This window comes from Entelurus aequoreus, linkage group LG18, assembly GCF_033978785.1.
Source record: "Entelurus aequoreus isolate RoL-2023_Sb linkage group LG18, RoL_Eaeq_v1.1, whole genome shotgun sequence".
Taxonomy (NCBI): Eukaryota; Metazoa; Chordata; class Actinopteri; order Syngnathiformes; family Syngnathidae; genus Entelurus; species Entelurus aequoreus.
Window position 1 is genome coordinate 43120672 of NC_084748.1, and position 18117 is coordinate 43138788.

The window sequence follows — 18117 nt, forward strand, 5'->3', positions numbered from 1 at the left end:
TTAATGAACAATGAAGAATGCAAAGAAGAAAACTGTAGGTGGGATCGGTGTATTAGCGGCGGACTACAGCAACACAACCAGGAGGACTTTGAGATGGATAGCAGACGCGCTAGCCGCCGACCTCACCTTGACTTCCTCAGTCTCCGGGCCGCCGACCGCATCTATGATTGGGTGAAGTCCTTCGTCGCTCCGTCGATCGCTGGAACGCAGGTGAGCACGGGTGTTGATGAGCAGATGAGGGCTGGCTGGCGTAGGTGGATAGCTAATGTTTTTAGCATAGCTCTGTCGAGGTCCCGTAGCTAAGTTAGCTTCAATGGTGTCGTTAGCAACAGCATTGTTAAGCTTCGCCAGGCTGGAAAGCATTAACTGTGTAGTTACATGTCCATGGTTTAATAGTATTGTTGATTTTCTGTCCATCCTTCCAGTCAGGGGCTTATTTCTTTTGTTTCTATCTGCATTTAAGCCCGATGCTATCACGTAAGCTCCGTAGCTACAGAGCTTCGCCGATGTATTGTCGTGGAGATAAAAGTCACTGTGAATGTCCATTTTGCGTTCTCGACTCTCATTTTCAAGAGGATATAGTATCCGAGGTGGTTTAAAATACAAATCTGTGATCCGCAATAGAAAAAGGAGAAAGTGTGGAATCCAATGAGCCCTTATACCTAAGTTACGGTCAGAGCGAAAAAAGATACATCCTGTACTGCACTCTAGTCCTTCACTATCACGTTCCTCATCCACAAATCGTTCATCCTCGCTCAAATTAATGGGGTAATCGTCGCTTTCTCTGTCCGAATCAATCTCGCTGCTGGTGTAAACAATGGGGAAATGTGAGCAGCACTCCAGCTTGTGACGTCACGCTACTTCCGGTACAGGCAAGGCTTTTTTTTATCAGCGACCAAAAGTTGCGAACTTTATCGTCGATGTTCTCTACTAAATCCTTTCAGCAAAAATATGGCAATATCGCGAAATGATCAAGTATGACACATAGAATGGATCTGCTATCCCCGTTTGAATAAAAAAAAATTCATTTCAGTAGGCCTTTAAAATAAAACACACAGGAAAACAGCAAAAAAACTCCAAATAAGTCACGGCGTGAAGTGACAGGTGGTGACAGTACACCTACTTTGAGACAAGAGCTATAGTGATGCATGGTCGGTTATGGTTTGAATTCATATCCAACAACTGCGAGAACGACTTTTTACTGTCAATATCGGCTGCTGAGTTTAATTTTTTAATGTTTTCTGCTGGTGGTGTGCCTCCAGATTTTTTCAATAAAAAAATATGTGCCTTGGCTCAGAAAAGGTTGAAAAACACTGCTCTAAATCAGACTCGAAGACAAATACTCACATGGTAGCATTGTTAAAGGGTAGGTCCCCACTTCGACGGCACAAAAACAGGATTTCGCTTCCCTCCGTATTCATAATCCCAAACATTTATTTCTCAGGAATATAATCCACTGCGACGGAGAAATGAGGTGATCACTTAAAATTCCACAGCAGAATCATACGTTAGGAAGAGGGCGCCGCTGTGAAAATATGCAACTTGTTTTAATGATATTCCGCCACGGACAGTAATCTGGATTTGCAGTGGTCACTTTCGCCGACAGAATCCTACGTTGATTCTGAATCTGACTTGGCTCATGTCCAGACCAATCTAAAATAAATCAGTTGCAAGGCAGACACACAACAGTTCCTGCCTATGTCGATCTCCACCCCTTTACGTCAGATAGGAGGTTGCAGATTAACAGCGGCCAGTAATCCTTTCGACTCCTCGCTATTTTCCAACTCATCATCAGATGACAATACAGGCTTCCTGTTCTCACTTCTAATGTATATCCCCTAACCCCACCATTGTAAGTCCCAGTCACGAGTTTAAGGTTAAAATATTCTCTCAATAATATGTGCATAAAATATTACAGTGTATAAAATAAATCTCACATATTTCCCTGCAAAAAACAGACCAAATATGTCACATGAGACATTCGGAAAGGGTTAGGTTGACCTAGATCAGTGGTTCGTAACCTGGGTTCGATCGAACCCTAGGGGTTCGGTGAGTCGGCCTCAGGGGTTCGGCGGAGCCTCCGCCGCGGATGTCGAGACACACCTGACTCATTGTGTAAATTAAAAACTTCTCCATATCGGCGTATTATGGATACGGCAACAGCAGAAGTCACACTGATTTGCAGGTGTGTAAATTGTTGTGAGTTCATGCACTGTGTTGGTTTTGTTCTTTGAACAAGGTGATGTTCATGCATGGTTTAAAAAAAAACAACAACATATAACTTTGTCTTGAATTTGAAAAAAAAAAAAAGATATATATTTTTTACTGAAGAAGGGTTCGGTGGATGCGCATATGAAACTGGTGGGGTTCGGTACCTCCAACAAGGTTAAGAACCACTGACCTAGTTACTTGGTAGCAAGTGTGATCCGGCCATCACTCTTACTCAAATGATTTTATTATTTTTAATAATTGTTTCTAATTTTACAAAAACACGATATTTCCTGGAACTGTCAGTGATAGGTTTTCAATGTAGTTCCTTGTAGTACATTGGGTTGTATTGTTTTATCCGTTATCCGGAAGTTTGCTATTCCTAATAGAAAGCATGTTAGCATTGGACTGTTTTTGTGTGACTGTGAACGGAATAATTGAATTTAAATTCAATTTTTGATTTCAATGGGGAACGTTGATTTGAGATTAAAGTATGTTGGGTTTGGGTTTCATCACGGAGCCAATTAAACTATTTTAAAGGCCTACTGAAAGCCACTACTATCGACCACGCAGTCTGATAGTTTATATATCAATGATGAAATCTTAACATTGCAACACATGCCAATACGGCCGTGTTAACTTATAAAGTGCAATTTTAAATTTCCAGCCACACTTCCGGTTGAAAAACTTCTTTGGATATGATTTATGCACGTGACGTCACAAAATCCACGGAAGTGGTTGTACCCCATCGACCCGATACAAAAACCTCTTGTTTTCTTCGACAAAATTCCACAGTATTCTGGACATCTGTGTTGGTGAATCTTTTGCAATTTGTTTAATGAACAATGGAGGCTGCAAAGAAGAACGTTGTAGGTGGGATCGATCGGTGTATTAGCGGCTAAGTACAATACTTACAGCAACACAACAAGGACTACTTACTACGCCTAGCCGATGCTTGCCGCCAAACCCACGGATGAAGTCCTTCGTCGCGCCGTCGATCGCTGGAACGCAGGTGAGCACGGCTGTTGATGGGAAGATGAGGGCTGGCTGGCGTAGGTGGAGCGCTAATGTTTTTATCATAGTTCTGTGAGGTCCGGTTGCTAAGTTGCTAAATTAGCCTTAGCGTCGTTAGCAACAGCATTGTTAAGCCTTACCAGGCTGAGAATTTTTAACCGTGTAGTTACATGCACATGGTTTAATAGTATTGTTGATCTTCTGTCTATCCTTCCAGTCAGGGGTTTATTTCTTTTGTTTCTATCTTCATTTGAGAACGATGCTATCACGTTAGCTCAGTAGCTAAGTGTGTCACCGATGTATTGTCGTGGAGATAAAAGTCACTCTAAATGTCCATTTGGCGTGCTCGACTCTCATTTTCAAAAGGATATAGTATCCGAGGTGGTTTAAAATACAAATCCGTGATCCACAATAGAAAAAGGAGAGAGTGTGGAATCCAATGAGCCAGCTTGTACCTAAGTTACGGTCAGAGCGAAAAAAGATACGTCCTGCACTGCACTCTAGTCCTTCACTCTCACGTTCCTCATCCACAAATCTTTCATCCTCGCTCAAATTAATGGGGTAATCGTCGCTTTGTCGCTCCGAATCTCTCTCGCTCCATTGTAAACAACGGGGAATTGTGAGGAATACTAGCTCCTGTGACGTCACGCTACTTCCAGTACAGGCAAGGCTTTTTTTTATCAGCGAGCAAAAGTTGCGAACTTTATCGTCGATTTTCTCTACTAAATCCTTTCAGCAAAAATATGGCAATATCGCGAAATAATCAAGTATGACACATAGAATGGACCTGCTATTCCCGTTTAAATAAAAAAAAACCATTTCAGTAGGCCTTTAAGCCTAGGTACTAGGGCTGGGCGATATGGACCAAAAAGTCTACCATGAATTGATTAACGTGGACAACCAACCAATCACGGATGTTTTTATACGTGCAAGCACGTCTGAAAAGGAGGAAGGGGAGGGGTTTAGTAGCCCATGGAGTGTTGCGAGGGAGTGGGAAGCAACAAATAAGCGTCGGTTGGTCATTTTAACGTGAAATAAATTATATCGATATTACGACATTTTCTTAATTCATATCTTGTTTAAAAATATATCGATATATCTTACAAACTCGATACATCACCCAGCCCTACTAAGTACCACTGCATTGTGGCAAAGTGGCATCAATCCCACCAAGCTTCTTGCTGGTGGTCTTTGGGTCTATTACAGTCTTGTGGAGGTTTACAAAGTTTGGACCTGAGGAGTATTGACAGCTTTTGGGTCTTGCCTGTGATGGTAGAGACGGTGTTTTTTGACATTCAGTCCCTCTCTGGTTCGATAAACTTAATACAGCAATTGTGGACTGCATAAATAAAACAGGCTTGAGCTTACGACCCTAATGAGAACAAGCAGTATAGAGAAATTTAAATATCTATTTGCTGTTCATAGTCTCAGGAATATTTTACAGGTATATGTCACTACATGCCTTGCAGTGCATGTCAAATAATAAAAGGAAATATCTTTAAACTTCCCTTGATTGATCCTTTTTAACAGATGCAACTTGTTTCTAATCTGTACAACACGTTTCTACATTAATTGGAATTCAGTCATTTTAGAGGGGGTGTGTAGTTTGAACCTCTGTCAAAATCAATGTCTGTACCTTGAAGAGGATCAACGCATTTTTGAAAGCTTCCTCTGACAAGCTACCCTGCTGTCACTGGCGTTATAGCTTGTTAATTGTCTGTGTTTGTTTATGTTTGTATCAGCTCCAGATGGCTTCCAGAAACTGAACAAACCGCTGACGGTCTGTCTTCTTTTTAGAGGAGCTCTGCCTCCCTGTGGAGAACAGTTAGGTCCTGGTTCCAATCATACACACACACAGAGATTTGAAAGTGTTGATAAAAAAAAGTCGGTTGTGTCTTTGACACGTAGAAAGATCAGAGATAACACAAATAAATACAGCCAGAAACCCCACAAAATGCAGTATGTGCGATCTGTGATACAAGTTACACTGAGTACAAGTACAGTTGTGGTCAAAAGTTTACATACATACAGGCCCAGAGCATGATACTACCACCACCATGCTTGATGGTAGGATTAGTGTTCCTGGGATTAAAGGCCTCACCATTTCTCCTCCAAACATATTGGTTGGTATTGTGGCCAAACAGCAAAATTTGTATTTAATCTGACATCACATGGACAAAGATAAGACCTTCTGGAGGAAAGTTCTGTGGTCAGATGAAACAAAAATTTAACTGTTTGGCCACAATACCCAGCAATATGTTTGGAGGAGAAAAGGTGAGGCCTGTAATCCCAGGAACACCATCCTACAGTCAAGTAGCATTATACTCTGGGCCTGTTTTGCTGCCAAAGGAACTGGTGCTTTACAGAGAGTAAATGGGACAATGAAAAAGGAGGATTACCTACAAATTCTTCAGGACAACTTAAAATCATCAGCTCGGACATTGGGTCTTTGGCGCAGTTGGGTGTTCCAACAGGACAATGACACCAAAACACACGTCAAAAGTGGTAAAGGAATGGCTAAATCAGGCTAAAATTAAGGGGTTAGAATGGCCTTCCCAAAGTCCTGACTTAAACGTGTGGACAATGCTGAAGAAACAAGTCCATGTCAGAAAACCAACAAATTTAGCTGAACTGCACCGATTTTGTCAAGAGGTGTAGTCAAAAATTCAACCAGAAGCTTGTGGATGGCTACCAAAAGTGTCTTATTGCAGTGAAATTTGCCAAATATTAACATTGCTGTATGTATACTTTTGACCCAGCAGATATGGTCACATTTTCAGTAGACCCATAATAAATTCATAAAAGAACCAAACTTCATGAATGTTTTTTGTGACCAACAAGTATGTGCTCCAATCACTCTATCACAAAAAAATAAGACAGCCATGACATTATGTTCTTTACAAGTGTTTGTAAACTTTTGACCACGACTGTACTCTTTGATACATGTACCTCCAAAAAGTGCCATATTGGCATCGGAACATATCTATATTTAAAGGCCTACTGAAAGCCACTACTACCGACCATGCAGTCTGATAGTTTATATATCAATGATGAAATCTTAACATTGCAACACACGCCAATACGGCCGGGTTAACTTATAAAGTGCAATTTTAAATTTCCCGCTAAACTTCCGGTTGAAAACGACTAGGTATGATGACGTTTGCGCGTGACGTCAATAGTTAAACGGAAGTATTCGGACACCATTGAATCCAATACAAACAGTTCTGTTTTTATCTCAAAATTCCACAGTATTCTGGACATCTGTGTTGGTGAATCTTTTGCAATTTGTTTAATGAACAATGAAGACTGCAAAGAAGAAAGTTGTAGGTGGGATCGGTGTATTAGTGGCTGGCTGTAGCAACACAACCAGGAGGACTTTGACTTGGATAGCAGACGCGCTATCCGACGCTAGCCGCCGACCGCACGGATGATCGGGTGAAGTCCTTCGTCCTTCCGTCGATCGCTGGAACGCAGGTGAGCACGGGTGTTGATGAGCAGATGAGGGCTGGCTGGCGTAGGGCTAATGTTTTTATTATAGCTCTGTCGAGGTCCCGTTGCTAAGTTAGCTTCAATGGCGTTGTTAGCAACAGCATTGTTAAGCTTCGCCAGGCTGGAAAGCATTAACCGTGTATTTACAGGTCCGTGGTTTAATAGTATTGTTGATTTTCTGTCTATCCTTCCAGTCAGGGGTTTATTTATTTTGTTTCTATCTGCATTTAAGCACGATGCTATCCCGTTAGCTTCGTAGCTAAAGAGCTTCGCCGATGTATTGTCGTGGGGATAAAAGTCACTGTGAATGTCCATTTCGCGTTCTCGACTCTCATTTTCAAGAGGATATAGTATCCGAGGTGGTTTAAAATACAAAGCCGTGATCCACAATAGAAAAAGGAGAAAGTGTGGAATCCAATGAGCCCTTGTACCTAAGTTACGGTCAGAGCGAAAAAAGATGCGTCCTGCACTGCACTCTAGTCCTTCACTCTCACTTTCCTCATCCACGAATCTTTCATCCTGGCTCAAATTAATGGGGTAATTGTCGCTTTCTCGGTCCGAATCTCTCTCGCTGCATTGTAAACAATGGGGAAATGTGAGGAGCCCTTCAGCCTGTGACGTCACGCTACTTCCGGTACAGGCAAGGCTTTTTTTATCAGATACCAAAAGTTGCGAACGTTATCGTCGATGTTCTCTACTAAATCCTATCAGCAAAAATATGGCATTATCGCAAAATGATCAAGTATGACACATAGAATGGATCTGCTATCCCCGTTTAAATAAAAAAAAATCATTTCAGTAGGCCTTTAATTAAGTGATTTTTTGGCGTACCACTTGATTTCAGGGATTCCTGAAATTAGCGTGTAGTTCAACTTAACTCTGTCGGACCTGAAATGGAAGCGCTAAAAACTACAACATGGCTGAAGGGGAAAAGACGCAGACGAAGTGTAAGCACGTAAATAAGACCGCCCCCAAAAAACGGCACATCATGTGGAGATGGTCAGAAAGCGGCTTGGACGCGGTCTGCAAAACATAATCTATGCAAATGCATTAGGAGTATTACACAACAAGAAAAAACAGGTCAGGAAAGATGCTCATAGAAAAATGGTCCTGTAGACTGTGCATAAGTGTGTGTTTGTGTGGGTGTGTGTATAGACAGGAATGGAAAACTTACTGTCCTTACCACAGGATGTCATAGTGGTAAACTGATGGTATACCTTTTGTACTATTGTATTTTACACCATACAGTAAATAAATAATCAGCACTTAAAAGGGCATTTGCAGTAAAAAAAAGATTTAATTTGTCATCTGCGCTATAGTATGACCTGGTCTTTACTGTACAATGCTGAACAGGTCTCAAAACAGGCAGGGGAAGCATGCACAGGCATGGATGTGTATTATGTATTTATTTAATGCAATTTGGATGCCAGTTAAAACGCCAATCTCCCCATTCCTATATTTTATTTTAATATATCAAAAAGCCATATCCCAACTCTGGCACAGCCATGCCTACAACATTCGGAAGAAGGGTCAGGATTTGTCAAAATACAGTCGTGGTCAAAAGTTGACATACACTTGTAAAGAACATAATGTCATGGCTGTCTTGAGTTCCCAATCATTTTCACAACTCTTATTTTTTTTGTGATAGAGTGATTGGAGCACGTACTTGTTGGTCACAAAAAACATTCATGAAGTTTGAGCTGTTTGGCCACAATACCCAGCAGTATGTTTGGAGGATAAAAGGTGAGGCCTTTAATCCCAGGAACACCACCCCTACCGTCAAGCATGGTGGTGGTAGTATTATGCTCTGGGCCTGTTTTGCTGCCAATGGAACTGGTGCTTTACAGAGAGTAAATGGGACAATAAGGCGCTTTTGGTAGCCATCCACAAGCTTCTGGTTGAATTTTTGACCACTCCTCTTGACAAAATGGGTGCAGTTCAGCTAAATGTGTTGGTTTTCTGACATGGACTTGTTTCTTCAGCATTGTCCACACGTTTAAGTCAGGACTTTGGGAAGGCCATTCTAAAACCTTAATTTTAGCCTGATTTAGCCATTCCTTTACCACTTTTGACGTGTGTTTGGCGTCATTGTCCTGTTGGAACACCCAACTGCGCCCAAGATCCAACCTCCGGGCTGATGATTTTAGGTTGTCCTGAAGAATTTGGAGGTAATCCTCCTTTTTCATTGTCCCATTTACTCTCTGTAAAGCACCAGTTCCATTGGCAGCAAAACAGGCCCAGAGCATAATACTACCACCACCGTGCTTGACGGTAGAAACGGTGTTCCTGGGACACCTTTTCTCCCCCAAACATATTGCTGGGTATTGTGGCCAAACAGCTAAATTTTTGTTTCATCTGACCACAGAACTTTCCTTCAGAAGGTCTTATCTTTGTCCATGTGATGTCAGATGAAACAAAAATTGAGCTGTTTGGCCACAAAGTCCTGACTTAAACGTGTGGACAATGCTGAAGAAACAAGTCCATGTCAGAAAACCAACACATTTAGCTGAACTACACCAATTTTGTCAAGAGGAGTGGTCAGAAATTCAAGCAGATGCTTGTGGATGGCTACCAAAAGGGCATTTTTGCAGTGAAACTTGCCAAGGGACATGTAAGCAAATATTAACATTGCTGTATGTATATGTGGAGGGAGATGTGGCCAGCGCGCTTGCAGGAGCAAAGGTCACCGCCGCTGTCCATGGTGCTGAGGACAGAGCACCATCGGGTAGGGGCGGGGAATGTGCTGACGGCGAGACACAGCTGGCAAGTGATTAGATTTCACAGGCGGTACGTGTTAATCCAGGGGTCACCAACACGGTGCCCGCGGGCACCAGGTAGCCCGTAAGGACCAGATGAGTCGCCCGCTGGCCTGTTCTAAAAATAGCTCAAATAGCAGCACTTACCAGTGAGCTGCCTCTATTTTTTAAATTGTATTTATTTACTAGCAAGCTGGTCTCGCTTTGCCCGACATTTTTAATTCTAAGAGAGACAAAACCCAAATAGAATTTGAAAATCCAAGAAAATATTTTAAAGACTTGGTCTTCACTTGTTTAAATAAATTCATATATTTTTTTACTTTGCTTCTTATAACTTTCAGAAAGACAATTTTAGAGAAAAAATACAACCTTTTTTAAACATATATACCTTTTTACCTTTTAAATTCCTTCCTCTTCTTTCCTGACAATTTAAATCAATGTTCAAGTAAAAAACATTTTTTATTGTAAAGAATAATAAATAAATTTTAATTTAATTCTTCATTTTAGCTTCTGTTTTTTCGACAAAGAATATTTGTGTAATATTTCTTCAAACTTATTATGATTAAAATTCAAAAAAAATATTCTGGCAAATCTAGAAAATCTGTAGAATCAAATGTAAATCTTATTTCAAAGTCTTTTGAATTTCTTTTAAAATTTTTGTTCTGGAAAATATAGAAGAAATAATGATTTGTCTTTGTTAGAAATATAGCTTGGTCCAATTTGTTATATATTCTAACAAAGTGCAGATCAGATTTTAACCTATTTAAAACATGTCATCAAAATTCTAAAACTAATCTTAATCAGGAAAAATTACTAATGATGTTCCATAAATTATTTTTTTAATTTTTTCAAAAAGATTCGAATTAGCTAGTTTTTCTCTTCTTTTTTTCAGTTGAATTTAGAATTTTAAAGAGTCGAAGTTGAAGATAAACTATGTTTCAAATGTATTAATTAATTTTTTAATTGTCATTTTTTCTTGTGTTTTCTCCTCTTTTAAACCGTTCAATTAAGTGTAAATATCATTAATTATTAATAATAACAGAGTTAAAGGTAAATTGAGCAAATTGGCTATTTTTGGCAATTTATTTAAGTGTGTATCAAACTGGTAGCCCTTCGTATTAATCAGTACCCAAGAAGTAGCTCTTGGTTTCAAAAAGGTTGGTCACCCCTGTGTTAATCTAATCTTGAACAGTGAGCGGCCGGGTGCAGGAGGGGTTGGAGAGTTGGAGAGACTTTTGAGAGACTGAAAAGTCAAATAGCGCAAAAATATTGATGTATAATAAAACTTTGTTCAACTCTGTGACGCGTGTGATCAGCGACATCCACAGTATACTTTTGACCCAGCAGATTTGGTCACATTTTCAGTAGTCCCATTATAAATTCATAAAGGAACCAAACTTCATGAATGTTTTTTGTGACCAACAAGTATGTGCTCCAATCACAAAAAAATAAGAGCTCAAGACAGCCATGACATTATGTTCTTTACAAGTGTAGGTCAACTTTTGACCACGACTGTAGTTATTTCCCCCTTAAAGAGATCGTCTGATATTGCTCATGCTCACTTAGTCTGGTGACTTTTAGGGTCTGCATTCATTCTCAGAATTGGATCACTGATGCAGAATCACCAGCCAGCTATTTTTGTTGATAATGCTATATGGCACTGGCTTTTTTAGCTCTAGTCTGTGAATGAATACAGATCCAAATGTAGAAGGAAGGGACAATTGGAGTGACCCATGCAGCAAATCCATCACCCAGGAAGCCTTACCCTGTCCTTCACTATGATACACTTTGAAGGGGGAGGAGACAGACAATGAACGCAGCATTAGTCATGAGTTAAACGTCTGGAGGCTCTACTCCGGACGGATCGACAATACCAAAAAAACAGTATCGACTTCAGTACACACAATGACTCTCCTACACACTGCTCTCTTGCCTCTGCTGTTGTTTCCCAGCACAGAAAAACATGGATTCCGTTTTGAATGGGAAAAACTCAAAATGCTCTAAGAGCATCATGTCTAGATTTAATGCATGTCAGGGGTTTAACTTTTAAGCTGTTGCAGACATCACAGTCAGACCTAGAGATGGGAATTGATAAGAATTTTCCGGTTCCGATTCCACTGAGCGATTCGGTTCCTTGCGGTTCTCTAATTGATTGTTATTTGGGGGAAAAAAGAGGGACCAAAAGGTGGGTTAACATCAATGTTCTTAAATTGGGAGGCAACAGGACCTTGAAAGCCTACAGTTAAAGTTAAAGTACCAATGATTGTCACACACACACAGTAGGTGTGGTGAAATTTGTCCTCTGCATTCGACCCATACCCTTGTTCACCCCCTGGGAGGTGAGGGGAGCAGTGAGCAGCAACGGTGGCCACGCCCGGGAATCATTTTTGGTGATTTAACCCCCAATTCCAACCCTTGATGCTGAGTGCCAAGCAGGGAGGTAATGGCTCCCATTTTTATAGTCTTTGGTATGAACGGGGTTTGAACTCACAACCTACCGATCTCAGGGCGGACACTCTAACCCAGGGGTGTCCAAAGTGCGGCCCGGGGGCCATTTGCGGCCCGCAGCTAATTGTTTACCGGCCCGCCACACATTCTGCAAAAATTGCAAAATTGATAGTATTGCAAAAATTTGAAAAAACATTTAAAAAAGTGAAATGAGGTGAAATCTAACGAGAAAAAGTTGCAATGTTGACGAAAAGCTGCCATGCAGGCTGTTTTTTATTCTTTTGTCTTTATTTTTATTTTTTTTGCCATTGCTCAAAAAAAAAAAAAAAAAAATCGATGTTATAATGAATTATTGACCTATTCAAGACTCCAATTACTTCAAAAATGTCACTTTAAAATGTTTTATGTGGAAAAAATATTGCATACTGTATATTGTGTGGTTGCCGTATAAAAACATCAAAGTTTTCTTTGACAAAAGAGTATAAAAACAAACAAAATAATAGTTCAAACGAAAAATTGACAGATATATCTGAAGTAGATCTCGTAACTTAAGTGTTGAAAGTAAAAAAAAACTAATACAAATGTATCACTTTATGAGTGGGGGACCTTTTGGATCCCAAATATATTTAGTGGGATTTTATTAATATTTTCACTGTGATTACTCAAAAATATGAAATAATTAAAATCAATGGTGTCCTGCATTATTGATCTTTTAGAGCTCTAATTACTAAATACTGCATATTTCCAGTTTTACTATAAAAAACAAAGTTGTCTTAGACAGAAAAGGCATAAAACCTTTTTTTTTTTTTTTTTTACTTTTTATCAACCTGAAGTTGATATAGAGATTTACTGTAAGCGTTAAATAAAACATAATAATAATAATTTGGCTTATTTTTAACATTTTAATGACTGAGACCCTTTATGGTCCCCGGGAGCCCTAAAGGTTAAAAAAAAAAAAAATCCATATATTTTGTTATGGTTTGAAAATAAAAAATATCAAAATGGCCCCTGCATGCTTAAATTTTTCCGTGTGTGGCCCTCAGTGGAAAAAGTTTGGACACCCCTGCTCTAACCACTAGGCCACTGAGTGAGGTCTCAAGTGGCACATACGTAGCGTCGAAACATTTTTTTGGAAAATATACAAAATAAATAAATATTCATCTGTCGAATTTCACAACATTAAAACATGTGGAACTAACACAACAATGTAACATGTAGTAACAGGTCATATCAACTCATTACATGCAAAGTGAGATACACTATATTGCCAAAAGTATTTGGCCACCCATCCAAATGATCAGAATCAGGTGTCCTAATCACTTGGCCCGGCCACAGGTGTATAAAATCAAGCACTTAGGCATGGAGACTGTTTCTACAAACATTTGTGAGAGAATGGGCCACTCTCAGTGATTTCCAGCGTGGAACTGTCATAGGATGCCACCTGTGCAACAAATCCAGTCGTGAAACTTCCTCGCTCCTAAATACTCCAAAGGCAGCTGTCGGCTTTATTATAAGAAAATGGAAGAGTTTGGGAACAACAGCAACTCAGCCACCAAGTGGTAGGCCACGTAAACTGACAGAGAGGGGTCAGCGGATGCTGAAGCGCATAGTGTGAAGACTTTCTGCACAGTCAGTTGCTACAGAGCTCCAAACTTCCTGTGACTTTCCAATTAGCCCACATACAGTACGCAGAGAGCTTCATGGAATGGGTTTACATGGCTGAGCAGCTGCATCTAAGCCATACCAAGTCCAATGCAAAGCGTCGGATGCAGTGGTGTAAAACATGTCGACACTGGACTCTAGAGCAGTGGAGACACGCTTTTCCATCTGGCAATCTGATGGACGAGTCTGGGTTTGGAGGTTGCCAGGAGAACGCTACATTTCGGACTGCATAGTGCCAAATGTGAAATTTGGTGGAAGAGGAATTATGGTGTGGGGTTGTTTTTTCAGGAGTTGGGCTTGGCCCCTTAGTTCCAGTAAAAGGAACTTTGAATGCTCCAGGATACCAAAACATTTTGGACAATTCCATGCTCCCAACCTTGTGGGAACAGTTTGGAGCGGGCCCCTTCCTCTTCCAACATGACTGTGCACCAGTGCACAAAGCAAGGTCCATAAAGACATGGATGACAGAGTCTGGTGTGGATGAACTTGACTGGCCTGCACAGAGTCCTGACCTGAACCCGATAGAACACCTTTGGGATGAACTAGAACGGAGACGGAGAGCCAGGCCTTCTCCACCAACATCAGTGTGTGACCTCACCAATGCGCTTTTGGAAGAATGGTGGAAAATTCCTATAAACACACTCCGCGACCTTGTGGACAGCCTTCCCAGAAGAGTTGAAGCTTTATTAGCTGCAAAAGATGGACCGACATCATATTGAACCCTATGGGTTAGGAATGGGATGGCACTTCAAGTTCATACGTGAGTCAAGGCAGGTGGCCAAATACTTTTGGCAATATAGCGTATGTCAAGTCTTTATTTGTTATAATTGTGATGATTATAACTTACAGCTTATGAAAACCTTAAAAGAAAATATCAGAAAATGTGGGGTTTCAAAAAACCGTAAGCAATCATAACAAATAAAAGCATGAAAAATCTTACTTTGCATGTAATCAATTAATGTTATTAGTTGACATGAATGGACTTTTACACAATATTCAAATTTTTTTAGTTTCAAATGTATATGAAAATCTGGTTGGACGAAAACATGCATTTTTTTTTCTCTGACTACAATTAAACATTAACCTACCAAAAAAAAGAGAGCGTCTGCAGTGGCAAATGTGTGCAAGCTTTTGACCACAAATTTAGTTGTGACCACAAACATTGGTTTTGCGGCATATACTCTCCGCTTTGGAGCCAGTCAGAATCTGTGTCTCGGCATGCTCATCTAAATTCACTTAAATTTAACAAATAACAGCGCTAACATGAGAAGCGGTGAGTTAGTAGTACCTGTTGTATTTAAATGACGTGCTAGTGTTACTGAGATAGGAGTGGTTCATTCATTTATGGTTATTGTATGCCGCATGTTTCAGAATATCGCTGACATGTCCTCCTCTTGATGAAATAACACCTTTGCCATTACTAAAAGTAGCACTGTTGTAATATTGTCTTGTAAAATGTAGCCAGACTAAGAGTTTTTGTTTGGGTCCGGAGCTGCCTTGTTGCTGTCTGACGTCACTACGCACATCGTGTAGTGACTACATCCCCACCCGCAAGAATCGTTAAAGGGTATCTGTCATGATCCGTGGTCCGGATCATGTTTTGTTATGTTCTGTTAATTTTGGACTCCATTGGTTAATTTTTTTGTGCACCCTTGTTTGTTTTGGTTACCCACCCATCCATCCATCTTCTTCCACTTATCCGGTAGTGTAGAAGAAAAGTTTTGTCATTTTATTTAATCTGAGCAACAACTTGAAGCAGTTTAATGTTGCACTTTATATGTAGGAAGGTTTTGTTAAGAAACCAACCTTACCTTATTTAGTTGTTATTTTATATATGTTGACTGCATTAACCCTGGCAATCGACCCTGTGTGTATATGTATGTTATTGTTATGTTAAAAGGATAAAGCCATTGTTTACAAATGTTGGTAAATAAATAACCACAAAATGTATATTTTGTTTTTTTCTTACTGTACCGAAAATGAACCGAACCGTGACCTCTAAACCGAAATTTTTGTGTACCGTTACACCCTTAGTAGGTTGTGTGAAGCAAACAATGACGCCAGGCCGACTGACCGGCAAAGGCAGGCTTAAATAATGCCTCTGATCAGTGCTCGGGAAGCAGGTGAGCGGGCGAACACTAATCAGAGACTACGATAACCAAAACAAACAAAGGTGCACAAAAACAGGAACCCTTGGAGTCCAAAACTAACAGAACACAACAAAACATGGTCCGGACCACGGATCATGACAGTATCGTTGGAAAAAAATGGCAAGCGATTCCACGGAACCGGTCCTGAACGAGAACCGTTTTTTTTTTTCGATTCCCATCCCTGGTCACATCACACAAAGTACACAAAAAAAAGATGCTAACCACTTTGTCCTCCTTTGTGGCATGCAGTCCCGGGTTGCAGTAAGAATTAGGAAAAGTGTGTGAGAAAGTGCAACAAGAAATTAAAGGGTGAGTAAAATGAATGGGAGGGACGTTTTAAAGGGTATGTTTTGTCATGATTGGATGGAAAATATGGAGGGAAGACAGTAGAAAAGTAAGGAAGGAAATGGGGAGAGAAGGTGTGGCAGACATTTGTTAATTACATTTAGCAAACATACAAGCAGTTTATGAGCACAGACATGAGTAGCTGCAGAAACATGCATGATTGCCATGACCTTGGTTTGATATCAGGATGTCACCGCACTTGCCGAAATATAACACCGTATGTGTCACATTTAAAAATAAAAACTAGGGATGTCCGATAATGGCTTTTTTGCCGATATCCGATATTGCGATATTGTCCAACTCTTAATTACCGATTCAGATATCGCATTTAGTTCCCACTAAAACATTCACATGTTGCACAATGAGATGTAAACATGGGATCATGTGTACATTACTGTACATTTCTGTTTGTAAAATATATCTTTATTAGTATTTCTTTAATATAATAACTAGAAATGTCCGATAATGGCTTTTTTGCCGATATACGATATTCTGATATTGTTCAACTCTTAATTACCGATTCCGATATCGATATATACAGTCGTGGAATTAACACATTATTAAGCCTAATTTTGTTGTGATGCCCCGCTGGATGCATTAAACAATGTAACAAGGTTTTCCAAAATAAATCAACTCAAGTTATGGGGAAAAAAAATGCCAACATGGCACTGCCATATTTATTATTGAAGTCACAAAGTGCATTATTTTTTTTAACATGCCTCAAAACAGCAGCTTGGAATTTGGGACATGGTCTCCCTGAGAGAGCATGAGGAGGTTGAGGTAATGGGTAGAGGGGGGTGTATATTGTAGCGTCCCGGAAGAGTTGGTGCTGCAAGGGGTTCTGGGTATTTGTTCTGTTGTGTTTATGTTGTGTTACGGTGCGGATGTTCTCCCGAAATGCGTTTGTCATTCTTGTTTGGTGTGGGTTCACAGTGTGGCGCATATTTGTAACAGTGTTAAAGTTGTTTGTATGGCAACCCTCAGTGTGACCTGTATGGCTGTTGACCAATGTAATATAATAATATTCCTGTTATTTCTAATAAAACATGTTTGTGACATGACGCCATTTGCATTTTTTTCCTATTAGTTTTAAGAAACTGTAGTTTTTCTATCACTACCGCTCTTCCACAAGTGGGGTCAAAAATGAACCCCAAGCTGTTCCTATGGAATCTTCTACAAACCTTTAATTCTTAGCAACTCTGACATCTGATGTCAGCCGTCTCACCACCCATGAGGTCATTTTTACACAGCAAAATACATGTTCGTATTATCTCCATTTATGAATGTCTTTTTCATTGATGTATTATAATGTGTGATCAAATTAGTAATCAAATGTGTGAACTGTGTGATCAGATTAGCCTACTTCAATTTAAGCTAATGGTATTGTTAGCTAACATACGCACGCAGGTACACACACACACACACGCGCACACACACATTGTATTTGTTACCTTCTTGAGAGCGTCGAAAAATGCCTACCTTTTTAGATATATAAAGATTTGTATTTACAACATTAATTATATATATATATATATATATATATATATATATATATATATATATATATATATATATATATATATATATATATATATATATATATATATATATATATATATATATATATATATACTATGCAAATGTAAAAAAGGTAAGCAATTAGTTTTTGTTTAATTTTTTGTTTGTAATTGGTTTCTAATCTTCATTATTGCTTCGTTATTACAGTATGTCTCTATATACATATTTATTGTATTTTCTTTAATTAATTTTGGCCAAAGGGGGCGCATTTCAATTTCTTACACACACTTGTTATTTCATATGTTGACCAGAGGGGGAGCACTTTTAAAACCGACACACAGTCAATTTGAAAAATCTCTCCTTTTTGGGACCAGCCTCATTTTGATAGATTTCACAAGAAAAACATATATATATATATATATATATATATATATATATATATATATATATATATATATATATATATATATATATATATATATATATATATATATATATATATATATATATATATATAAGTATTATAA

At 39.3% G+C, this 18117-nt stretch overlaps 1 protein-coding gene across 2 annotated transcripts in view; it reads right to left on the reverse strand.

Annotated features, from left to right (window-relative positions):
- The window catches only part of rims1b (regulating synaptic membrane exocytosis 1b), a 220202-nt gene that overhangs the window by 136552 nt on the left and 65533 nt on the right, over positions 1-18117 (reverse strand). Inside the window, exons 3-4 of one of the 2 annotated variants that reach the window (XM_062027188.1) lie at positions 15950-15961; positions 11233-11253 (exon numbers count right to left, since the gene is read on the reverse strand). In XM_062027188.1, the coding sequence (XP_061883172.1) occupies positions 11233-11253; positions 15950-15961 (33 nt within the window). The remainder of the gene's footprint in view (positions 1-11232; positions 11254-15949; positions 15962-18117) is intronic. The other variant, XM_062027187.1, reaches the window with a different exon arrangement.